We start from the raw sequence: 11906 nt of genomic DNA on the forward strand, positions 1-11906 counted from the left end.
TGAAACGGTAACTAGGATTTTTGAGTTTTTTAGTTTTCACATTTTTCAAATTTTTTAGTTTTGAAGATTGAAGTTACTGATGTGAATAAACCAGTTTTGATTTGGTTTAAAATTGAACTGAACCATAAAAACCGATTTTTAATAAACTGGTTTTCATAAAAACTATGGTTTCAATTCAGTTCAGTAAAACCAGTTTTTTTGCACACACCCTATAAATACGTAATATTCTATAATAAATATTCAGGTATACAAAATAATTCTAATGAATGCTAATTGATCCTAAATTTGAGTTTTGAAAGTTATTTAAAACAACGAAATAAAAAATGCATAAACTGATAGAACGGGTTCAGACAGAACTGCCGGAAGGAAGCACAGACGAAACTGTCAGAAGGAAGCATAGATGGAACTGTCGCTGTCTGAAAGAAGCACAGATGAAATTACCGCTGTCTGAAGGAAGAACAAACAAAACTGCCGCAAGGAAAACATAGACAGAACGCAAACAAAACTGCCACAAGAGAATGCAGACGGAACTGCCATGTGGAAATGCATATGGAACTGCCGAAAGAGAGCGAAAACTATATGATTTATCCATGAGAATAGGTAAACAGCGGATAATGTTGGTGTTTGATCATTCGACTTGGAAAGACACAAGAGGGAGAGAATAAGCTAGTCGGTGAGGTGAAAAACATCAAATAAGTGACAAAAGACAAGAAAAATGGAATAGAGAAAAGGTATGAAAAATAGTGTTATTTTATCAAAGAAAAACAACATATCCTCTTAAAGGAGGATACTATGGCTTTGATACCATGTTAGAAACAAGACACTAAACACGAAAAAGAATTTGTGTATTATTGAATGTATTCAAGTTGTTTAGAATGATACAATATAAAATGGTATTTATAGGTGTTAAGAGAATCGTAATAATAAAAATGTAATATTCTATAATTAATATTCAAATATACTAAATAATTCTAATAAATACTAATTGATCTTAATATATTCTAACATTTTGATAAAATAAATTAACCTGTATCCATATCCATATTAAAATCATCATGAATGATTATGAGATACGCAAATTGACAAATTAGATAGAAGTACAAAAAATTAAAAGACTTCACGTATTGTCAAGTTCTTAGAAGATATGAGGACTTACAATTCATACAATGTTTTTTACAAAATTCTATAGAATTCAATAATGCTATAAGTTACTTACAACATGCTAGATACCTTGAAAATATAATAGTCAAATATTAGTTGCAAAGTTTGATTATATGTTAAAGAAAATAAAAGATAGTAAACAATAGTGACTAGATAATTCATGAAGTTTATCAAAAAGATTAGTGTAATAAGTCGAACATTCTAACATGAAGAAAAGTAAGTGAAGTTCTGTAAGTTTTATTACCTCCATTATAACTTATACTTATAGTTGTTCATAAGCAATAATAACTTCTCTTAGTAATTAATTATGTTCTCATATTTTGTCTATATAAAAATTTGAAATTCATGTATTTTTATTATCTCTCCATGAATGAAAATATATTGAATTATTAAAAAAAATTCTCGTTTGTGAGTGTATTATTAATAAATTTAAGAGCAAAAAATATGAGTGTTATTCAAGTGAGCAAGTAATTTTAAAATCAGTCAATCGTGGATATTATACTTAAAAAAATAAGCGTTTAAGACATTTAAGACAGTTTACAATGTTGCTTAGCTTATTGCTTATCAAATATTAGTTATATAAACCATTTTTTGCTTAGACGTTAGAACCAAGTACGTTGCTCATTTTTGTATATATGTTGAAGATTGAAATGTTTCATTCTGATTTTTTTGTTGCTCAGTTTCATTCTGTTTTGTTATTGGACAAAGTATAAAAAACAAATTAATCAAAAAAAAAAAACAAATTAACTCAATATACTGCCATCCTTGCATTCAAATCAAATATTTGTGAAAAAAATCAATTAATATTATAAAATAAAAATATTATGTATATAAAAAAGATTAATTATTATATATCTATATATAAATATGTATTTTATTTAATTATTTATTTTATATTTTAACATATAATAGCTAATTTGATAGTTACTTTTCAATGTATAGTAAGTAGTAACACAATTGATTTGGAAAACGTTGAAGTCTGAACTAGTAAATAACTCCCTCAATGAGTCCCTCACACGTAAAAAGGAAGGGAGGGTAAAACCTACGAAAAAGAGGAAAGGTAAAGATGAAACATGACTGACGATGGCATGGTGGGATCAATGCATGCATTAAACCTGCAGCGAAGGACTACGCCACTAATAATAATGTTGCAGGGTGTAGATTCTTTTTCTGAATGATAAATATGGGTCCTCTATCTGTCTCTGTCCTCACAAAAGAGGCATCTTGGGTACTCTGCCACTTTCAACCTATTTGTCAGGGGCTCCAGGCACCAGCGCTGCACTGGACCACATCTAATCTGAGTCTACCTCAACCTCTCAAGCATGCAATTCTACTTCGTCATCATCGTCATTCAATTCAAATTGAGCAAAATACACATAAGAATGAGACTAACTAGGGTTTTTGATCCGTGTAAAATGTGTGATGCACCATAATTCAATTGATTTTGAATTAAAAATAATAATTAAAGTTATAATATTGGTATTAATAATATCAAAAGGACCGTAAATTTCAAATATTACATATCTTTTAAAAAAATTTGTGCAAAATTTTGTTTTACAATAATACTAGAAAATTAATTTTTTAACTAAAATTAGAAACGTCTTAAAAATTCTTTGTTTGTCTTAAATTTTAAATCCTAAAATTTTAACTCTAGAGTCTAGATCATAAATTATAAATCTAAGAATAAATATACGTTTTGTTCCTAACGTTTGTAATTTTTTTAAAAATGTCCCTAACGTTTAATTTTATTTAATTTTATCCTTCATGTTTTCAATTTACTCAATTTTATTCTTAATATTTTTAATTTGTATTAAAATTATTCCTAAAAATTTTTAGTTTTATCTTTAACAATTTACATAGAGTTAATGTTCAAAAATAATTTTGACATAAATAAAAAACGTTAGAAAAAATTTTTAGTTTTTTATACTTTCTCTTTATTTTATTATGATGTATAAATTTCTTTTATATCTTCGAATCTACTTTTTTTTTTTGATAGTCAAGAATAAAGTAAAAGTCTAGAAATTGAAAAAAAAGTTTATAAATTAAATTTGCTAGTAGTTTAGTTTCTCAATGTAGAAGTACTAGTAGTCCTCAATTATTATCATAAAATAATTTACACATAATTATGCAACTTTATAGTTACAGTGATGTAAAAGTCAAAATAATTAGAGTATTATATCAAGCATATAGAAAGAAACGTTTATAATATACCAAACATTTTCTCGTTATTCTATAATAGAAAACATTACTTATAAATATCATCACATTCTTAAAAGATATAGAATACTTAACGAAGCGTATAGAAGTTGACGAGCTTTTCTGACCCTCTGGAACGAACCACCGAAGCCAATCTGGTAATAGGGGTGGCGAGAAAGCCTAGCTTAGATACCATTCACGATTTGCAGGCTCTGAACAGCATAAAAATTATACTCAATTTTTTATTTAAAGAGTGATAAATCCTCTTAATAGCAATTAGCAATCCTCCTATATTAGTCTTATGTAACGACATTAAAATGCCCGAATTTATTGACAAAGATAGCTTAAAACTATTTATCATTTTTGTTTTTATGTTTATTTAACTTTTGCGCCATTAAATTTATACTAACAAAACTAATCATAAAAAATTAAAACTAAAATTATATTTATATAAGATAAATTTTGTTCGACAAAAATAATCGATCTTTAAATTTTTATTTATAATTTTGTAACTATTCCTCATTTACCCTAAATTAATTCATTCCCTTTCTCCTTCTACAATTGTCGCCACCTATCATATCCCTCCAAAAAAGCCTGTGAACTTCGCTACAAGCTTGAACTCCAACAACAGCCGCAACAACACTACCTCGCTCAGATGTAACAAATACAATTTGTTAGAGTTTGAGCCATTGTAGCAGAACTTAGATATTTGTCGGAAAAGGTATGGTACTATAGGAAAAAAAAGGGATGAATCGATTTAAAATAAGATAGAATATTTACGAAATTATTAACAAAAATTTAAAAATTAGTTATTTTTGTCGAACAAAATTTATTTTATACGGATATAATTTATTTTAATTTTTTATGGTCAATTTTATCTTTCTCTGAATCTTTTATTGTCAAAAATGTCTATTTACCCTATCTCCTCACATATGATTCTGAATTCTAAGCGTAAGTAAAAGTGTCCCTGTGCACCAACTAATTTATTAAAAACATTCTATTTGGTCTTATGGGACACAATTAGTGCGTGGAGCTAGTCTCTAAATCGAGCTACAATTAGCCACAAGCTTCGTACCTATTGCCTAATAGTAATAGGCTGACAGTGATAATAATAATAATAATAATCATGAAACTTGCCTAGCCAAAAATAGACCAACTCTTTACCATAAACAAAAATAGCAATAATAAAGACTAACCCAAAACGGAAAAACAAAAAGAAAAGGAAGAAAAACGACACAAGGATGTGAAAAAGTTTTTCAGGTCCCAGCTGTGTCTGAGCTTATTACAGTTTCCTCTTCTGTTAAAGAGAGGGGTAGTTTGGTCCTCACAGAGCTCATTTTCTTCACGTCCTGGCTGGAACAGATGAAGATTCTTCTCACCATATTGCAGAATTCACTGCGCGAACATAAAAACAATATCCATGATGGGATGATGTGATTGCCTAAAATATTTGTCTAATTTACTATAAAAAAATTAAAAATTAATATTTAATTTTAAAAGTATAAAAACAAATAATTATTAAATATTCAAACTTTATTCTAAAAAATAAATTAGACAAAAATTAGGCATTAAATTATAAACCATATATCCATTATCAAGAAGCACAAAAAATACAAAAATTTTAGTCTCTGATAGATACATTTTACTATTTTGAATCTCTGTCTGACTTTCTCTACAGACAAATGAATTTCTCTATTAATTGTTTTTATATTTTTGTATTTCACCTCGAGGAAAAAACGATATCTAAACGCATTCTAATCTTCATATTCCATTTTTTCGCTTCACTTTTTCTTCCTTCACAAACAACTTCTATCACTTTTTGCCTTATTTCCTTTTTTTTTTATATCTTTTGTTTGTACATATTATATTTCAAATACTTCTCTAACTTAGAATTATCATTAGAAAAAATATAGAGAACCAATTTTTAATCAGTCACTATTAGTTAATTTTAGGGTTTAGAATTACACTTTAAAATTTAGAACTTAAGATAAATAAAATAATATAAAAAAATTAACTGATGTTGGCTGAAAAAAAAATGGGTTCCTTAGCATTATAGCGAGATACTTACGGCCATGGATCATCGCCAACAAGCATCATATCACCTTCGTCATCAGTGAAGACAATTTGCCACGTATTTCTGTGTTGGAGCTCTCCCTTTATATCAAACAACTTCTCCAGTTCTTCAACAAGTTGATCATACCCTTCCAACATGGTCAAGTCTATGGCGCGCCCCACAGCAACCCCCTGCATTTGAACCTTCTCGCAGGTTTCCACAATACAAACATTACTTCAGAAACTATGGCTACAAAACGCAAATTCATTATTATGTAATAATTAAGGAAAATATGTGTCAAGCAAAAACACCTTAGTGCAACTTCTGCTACAGATTTGCTTGCTTTGAGTTTCTCTTTTGGATACTTGTTGCGGCTCTTCGTGCTTTCGCTCTTTGTTCGAAGTCTTAACTATATCAGAGTTTTGGTCTGCATCAGTTCGGGACATGGTATTAACAGAGCCCTCATTGGTAACTCCGGATGCATTCGCTATGGATGATGCCTTCTCTACAGCAGGAGAGTTCTTGGCATGATCAATAAGCTCGATTCCAAACAATCGACAGCTCGTAGCCGTCTCCATTTTGTGCTCCTTGTCTACTTGATCAAGCAAATGATCATTGTTGTTTAACCTCTTGCCATCATCAAATGTTGTGTCCTGAAATAATTGAGATGGGCCACTTGAATGGGGAGAAGAAACCCGAATTGCTTCGGTCTGAATCCTCAACATAGCATTGTAGCTTCCTTTACTGTTGTCAATCAGCTTGTGATTCCACACATGGGTACCATCACTCATATTGCTTTCAGCAATAACGCTAAGTTGCGTTACATCTGAATGTGCCAACGCAGCATCCCAGAAAGTCGAAGCAGCCGATCTTGTGTCTGTTATGATTGTCAAATCTTTAGCTTTTAAAGACAACACTAAATCAATATTCAAATTTTCAATGAGTTGAGAGAAAAACATACTTACCAAGTTCATGAACTTCACCAGGTAGCCGAGGCCTTTTATTCTTTAAAACAGGAGATTGAAGTGAAGAAGTAACAACAGAAGCCATAAGGGGCTCTATTTCCCAAGGTGAGACCCTATCAGGTCTTGGAACAGATGCAGGTTCATCCCATAGAACCTGGGAATAGTCGAAAAATAATGAATAAATACCATTGGAACCACTAATAACGTTAACAAAATTGAATAGTAAAGAATAACAATACCTTAAGCGATCTCCAATTCGAATTTACCCAATAAGGAGAAATATCCTCTACTCCAACTATTGTCCCAGAAAATCTGATCAAATATGTATCATCAGAAGAAATAATGAGAAGGTCCACTACAAGGCACAGCTGAAAATTTAGTACCTTCTCTCATTTTCAGGGGTATCTTCACCCTCGAACCTCATCTTGAATCTCATAGCAACAGCAAACTTGTGGTTCATAGCCTCTAAATACTTGTTCAAGCCAACAATGAACTGGCACCTCCTATGCAAGAAAAAAGCTCTTGTCAACAATCATCAACTAAATTTACCTAACAGAAATAACACAACAGTTTTCTTGATCATTTTTTGCAACTAATATGATGTCTACCTTGGCTTGTAATATACAACAAAAAGAGTTTGAGTTGCAACAGCATGAGATGCAGTTGCGAGTACTCCAAGATGCATGCTCTGACTGGAAATCACAGATGAAGGCATGCTGCTCGGCTGAGGAGTATTACGCCTCAGTCCAACACGTAACTCTCCGTTGTGTCCTCTATACATGAAACCTATTTAGATTAAGCCTTGTATTGTAGAGGAGATAAATTTTCAAAGATGAGTGCTAGGGGCCAGCAACTTTTGTGATTTGTAGCTATCAAATAGTCATCAATGATGATTTAATGGTGTGATATTAGTGTGAGATTTTATCCAATGGTTCACTTTTCTTTGCTGGTTACATGCTGGCCAGAATTTAATAAAGTTGCTACCCCCTAGACTTTTCCATTTTGAAATCATATGAAGAAGACATGAAATTTATACCTCAGAAACACAAAGGTGTCTCCGGCGACTAATCTCTTCGAAGCTACAAAAGTACTCCATCCAGTTGTGATCAAGTGCCTGCGTGGCTGACCTGGTTAGAGAAACATTAAGCCAATTAGAAGCAGAGAACAAAAAACCAGAGAGCTCAAAAGAAAATTCATTGTGTCCTTTACCTCTAAATATATGCTTAAAGCGCCATTCGTAACCATGAAGATCCTTGGCGACCAGTTCCTGAGTTGGGGTTGGCTGAGACATGTCCTGAAAGAAATCCAAACACACTTTAAGATTTATTTAGGACTTCTATCAAACATCATCAAGGCAATTTTGCATTGGAAACCAAGAACATTGAATTTACCAAAGCTGGAAGGCATTCGGTGGCATGCTTTCTGAGAACCGAGAAACCGCCATGAGTGCTGGTATCGGAGGCAGTTAAGACCTTGCAAAAGGAGTGATTTTGTGGCCTTGGAAGCTCGGCGGGGCACAAATCAGGGCTCGTCGGCTCAGCTTGCTAAGACATTTGTTCCATTAGAAATCTAAACATGGGAGAAAAGGAACAAAGGTTGACCATGAAAAAAGATTGAGAATTAAATTGGGGCAGCTACATCCTTACATTAGATTCTGGCACCAAAGTAATCTGTGCATAAACCTCATCCGTTTCTTGTTCAGCCTAGTAAAAAAATCAAAATTCAGTGTAATCATTTCATAATTAATAAATAACTTAAATCAAACTCAAAATAGTAAATCCAGAGTCCAGATAATCATTTGAGCATTTTCTCAGCAACCATGCATTTAAAGGAAAAGGAAAATTAACTATGAGAAACATCATACTACAAAACTGAACATAATCTAAGCAAGACAACAAATATTAAAAAAAAAAGATAAAAAAGGATGAAGTAGAAAAAGTACCAGCAAATGGACGTTGACGACACGACAAAGGATCTTAGTGGGAAGTTTGAACACTGGAATCCTCTGATTTAGTTCCTGATTTGTTGATTCTTCTAACTATAGCCGCAAATTACACAAAGTAAACAAAAAAGGAAAACGAAGAAAGTCCACCATAACTAAGCATCCAATACCAACAATTTCAGACACCCCAAAACAATTATTTAAAGAAAGAAAAAAGATAAACTAACTTGCTCCATATGTCCCTGTGGAAAATAGAACACTCTTTGACCAGAACGAGGAACATCCACATGGGGTCCTGCACATGCTTCCCATAGTTGTTCATATAACTCATCTTCTTCACCACCACGACGATTCAACATCTTTTGACTTACTGATTCAGCTCTAAGCCCCCCAGAAAGTTTGAAGAAAAATAAACACTCACTCAATACAGAGTTTGTGACCAATAATAGTAACAATCATCATTATCGTCATTATATATTACATGGTCATGCACACAAACACACTTATATATTTTTCTTCTCATGTACTATGATCGGTATCATCATCGTGTGTCACGTGCACGGTTGAACCGAGCGAAATGAATGATTAACAGAAGCGTAGAGAATTTAATGAGAGGGAAAAGAAAAATTAAACACAGCTTTATTATTGTATGTGTTGTTATGGCTGTCTGATAGTAATAAGCTGCTGCCACTGCTGCCTGCAACCGTTACAGAGCATTCCTTCTCTTTCTCTCTCTTTCTTTTGTGTGAAGAAACGGCGTTTACTTTGAATCACAGTCACAGAAGATAACAACACCGTTGAAAGGGGGTGGTGTCTGTCTATCCATTATTATATAAGAACACTTGATACGCACCGTTTTGTTTTTTATATTGAAGCGTGTGTTGTGTTGTGGCGCCTGTGATGTGTGTGTCTCTTCTGTGTCCTCTATTCGTACCAGTTCACTCACCGTAATGTTTTTAGTTTTACTACTATTTTATTAACTAACACATTAAACACTGTAACCTGAAGTAAATAATGCAACCTTTATTTGTTTGTTGGGTTCAGTTTTAGTGCATGTGTTTGAGTGCTTCTTTTAATATGTTGGGTGGAGCTTAGCTACCGTGCCAGGCCATATTTTTAAGGGCCAAAAAAAAAATCGTAGTATCAATTACAGTTGAAGAAAAATTGTTAAAATATATGGTTGAGGAGTTAAATTATTTTAAATTTTTTAAAAAATGTGTTAAAAAATTTGTATTTGTTCCATAATATTTTGTAAAGTATACATTGAATATATGATGAATTAAAAAAATATAAAATAGAAATTTGTGCTTAAAATAGTTTTTACCTATAAACTAATTTTATTTTTATTTTAAAAATAAAAAGAGTCTTATTCAAATTAAAATTTAGTCTATACAAATCTAAAAAGAGAAGCATTTAAGCATTTTATTTATTTATTATTTCTTTTTAGTAACTAATTTCTAAACCTTTATCTTCAATTAGTATTCCATATATTTATCAATGGAATATAAATTTTGACAAGAGGACCTTAACCATAAAAAGATAACTAAATTCTCAAAATAAATTAAAATTTTGGGAGTGGGGGCCACCGCCTCCTTGGTTAACACGTAGCCATAATTGTAAAAATCGAATCGGATCAGCCAGTTCGACCAAAAAATTAGTGAATCGGATCATAAATCGATTCGGTTCGCCTTTTAAACCGTATAAAGATAAGAATCGATATAAATAAGAGAAGATCGATAGAAAATGGTCCAACCGGTTCGACCTATTAGTTATGCTGCTTTCTTATTGCCACTCTACCACTGTTATTATTAAGATTTTAAACGACAAAGACTAATTATATAGTAACTCTTGAATTAAATAATTTTATAAATATATAATTTAATTTTAATTTTATATTCTCTATCTTTTGAATTAATTATATTTTTAATTATGTACTATTATTAATAGAAATATAAATTTTACTAAAAATTTATTAATTTACTTTATCTATTTCAATATTAATGTTATGATTAAAGTTATTTTATTTGATACTAGTATTGAAATTTACTGATATTATAGATTGTTATTCTTATTATATCAAATTAAGATATTAGTGTAATAGTACTAACAAATTTTATATCTATCTTTATATTAGTTGTCTATTTTATATTTTTTATTTATATAAGACTAGTTTTACCGATTCAACTAATAATTTATTGGTTGAACCAATAAACCAATAAACCAGTAATCTGAGCGATTTGATTACTGGTTCAGTTTTTACAACTATGCACGTAGCTGTGTAGTTCTCTCTACTATTTTTACTCTATATATAATTTATATTTCATATTAGTAATTTGACAAATTAAAATAAAAATTTTTCTTTCAAAATTAACAAACTCTCACTCTCATTCTTCATCTTTATCTTTCTCTCTCTTTTCTCTCATTTTCTATTTTTTCTATCTTTTTCTTCTATAGAAAATAAAATCAACAAAATAATATAATTTAAATAAAAAATATTATTATTGTTATTATTATATACATAGTTTCTTAGTTTTTTATTTAATTTTAAATTTTTACCGCTTATCATTCTAATCTATATTTTTATTTTTCTTCCTTCAAATATTTATTACATATAATTTTAAGAGAATACTAATGTCGTGATTAATAACTAGAATCAAGATTCAATTATTTAAAAAAAAATTTGAGTTAATTTTATAACTATCAATATAATTTTTTTATGTTAATATCTAATTATATTTTTATATATATAGAAAAAAATACTATTTTAAATAGTAAATATAAAATTTAATTATTTCTATTTGTGTAACAAACTTAATACTAATCAAATATAAAAATATACACATTAAATTCTTTTAAATTTTAGATAACGAATGTTAAAATTAATTATTAATAAAAAATTAAACTCTTTCATATGAAAATAATATCTAAAATACGTATTATTTAATTTTATTTTTATTAAAAATCTTGGTCTTCATAGTCGATGGAGACTTTCCTTCCTTATGACCATTTTGTAAAAATAATTTAATGCTATAAATTTTTTATATCATAATCTATAATATTAATATCGGAATCGACGTAATTTTAAAAGATTTATAAATAAAAATATTAGTTTTGATTGAAATTTTTTGAGAGGAAGTCACCGCGCGCCTCCTAGACTAACACTTAGCTGTGCACTTTGTTTATATTGTAATCCCACATGAATATAAAAAAATAGTTAAAAATTAGTTATTGATATAAAATATATATAAAAAATGAGTTAAAGATACATATATTTATATAAAAATATATAATAGTTAATTTTTAATATGTATATAATTTTTTTTATTTAATTAAAAGGTTTTTTCCTGAAAAACGTAAAAGAATGTACTTGAAGCACCATGTTCAAATATTCTATTTTTGTATTGTGATCGAATCATTACACAATTTTAATGATTTGTAATTTTGGCTTATTAGAATACGAAATTAAATTTAGAGAATTGTTGAGAGACCATATTTATTTGGTAAATTAATCATACGAAATAGAAACCTAAAATGAATTATGTGAGTTAATAGCATGCTTAAAAGAAACGTGACATACATTATCAATCCT

At 29.7% G+C, this 11906-nt stretch overlaps 1 protein-coding gene across 2 annotated transcripts; it reads right to left on the bottom strand.

Moving 5' to 3' along the window:
* Positions 1-4309: 4309 nt before the first annotated feature.
* Positions 4310-9131, bottom strand: LOC107484532 (auxin response factor 9). 2 transcript variants are annotated; one of them, XM_052260398.1, is made up of 13 exons: positions 8545-9131; positions 8318-8413; positions 8022-8078; positions 7767-7919; positions 7585-7669; positions 7412-7502; positions 6984-7148; positions 6759-6875; positions 6615-6687; positions 6376-6529; positions 5722-6287; positions 5426-5613; positions 4310-4752 (listed from the first exon to the last, which is right to left on the bottom strand). In XM_052260398.1, exons 1-13 carry the CDS (start codon positions 8674-8676, stop codon positions 4614-4616), a joined length of 2016 nt encoding a protein of 671 aa, XP_052116358.1. In that variant the 5' UTR covers positions 8677-9131; the 3' UTR covers positions 4310-4613. The 2 variants fall into 2 exon arrangements, with proteins under 2 accessions (XP_052116358.1, XP_052116357.1); XM_052260397.1 differs by having other exon boundaries at positions 6759-6878; positions 8545-9130.
* Positions 9132-11906: the final 2775 nt, after the last annotated feature.

Source organism: Arachis duranensis, chromosome 4, assembly GCF_000817695.3.
Source record: "Arachis duranensis cultivar V14167 chromosome 4, aradu.V14167.gnm2.J7QH, whole genome shotgun sequence".
NCBI lineage: Eukaryota > Viridiplantae > Streptophyta > Magnoliopsida > Fabales > Fabaceae > Arachis > Arachis duranensis.

What these genes read in the sequence shown, in the direction of transcription:
- LOC107484532 (XM_052260397.1), bottom strand. Translation starts at nt 8,676, where the DNA reads ATGTTGAATCGTCGTGGTGGTGAAGAAGATGAGTTATATGAACAACTA. An exon ending in GTAGCAGAAGTTGCACTAAG is followed by an intron (nt 5,614 to 5,721) that starts GTGTTTTTGCTT and finishes ACCTGCGAGAAG; the next exon opens with GTTCAAATGCAGGGGGTTGC. An exon ending in GTTGGCGATGATCCATGGCC is followed by an intron (nt 4,753 to 5,425) that starts GTAAGTATCTCG and finishes ATGTTCGCGCAG; the next exon opens with TGAATTCTGCAATATGGTGA.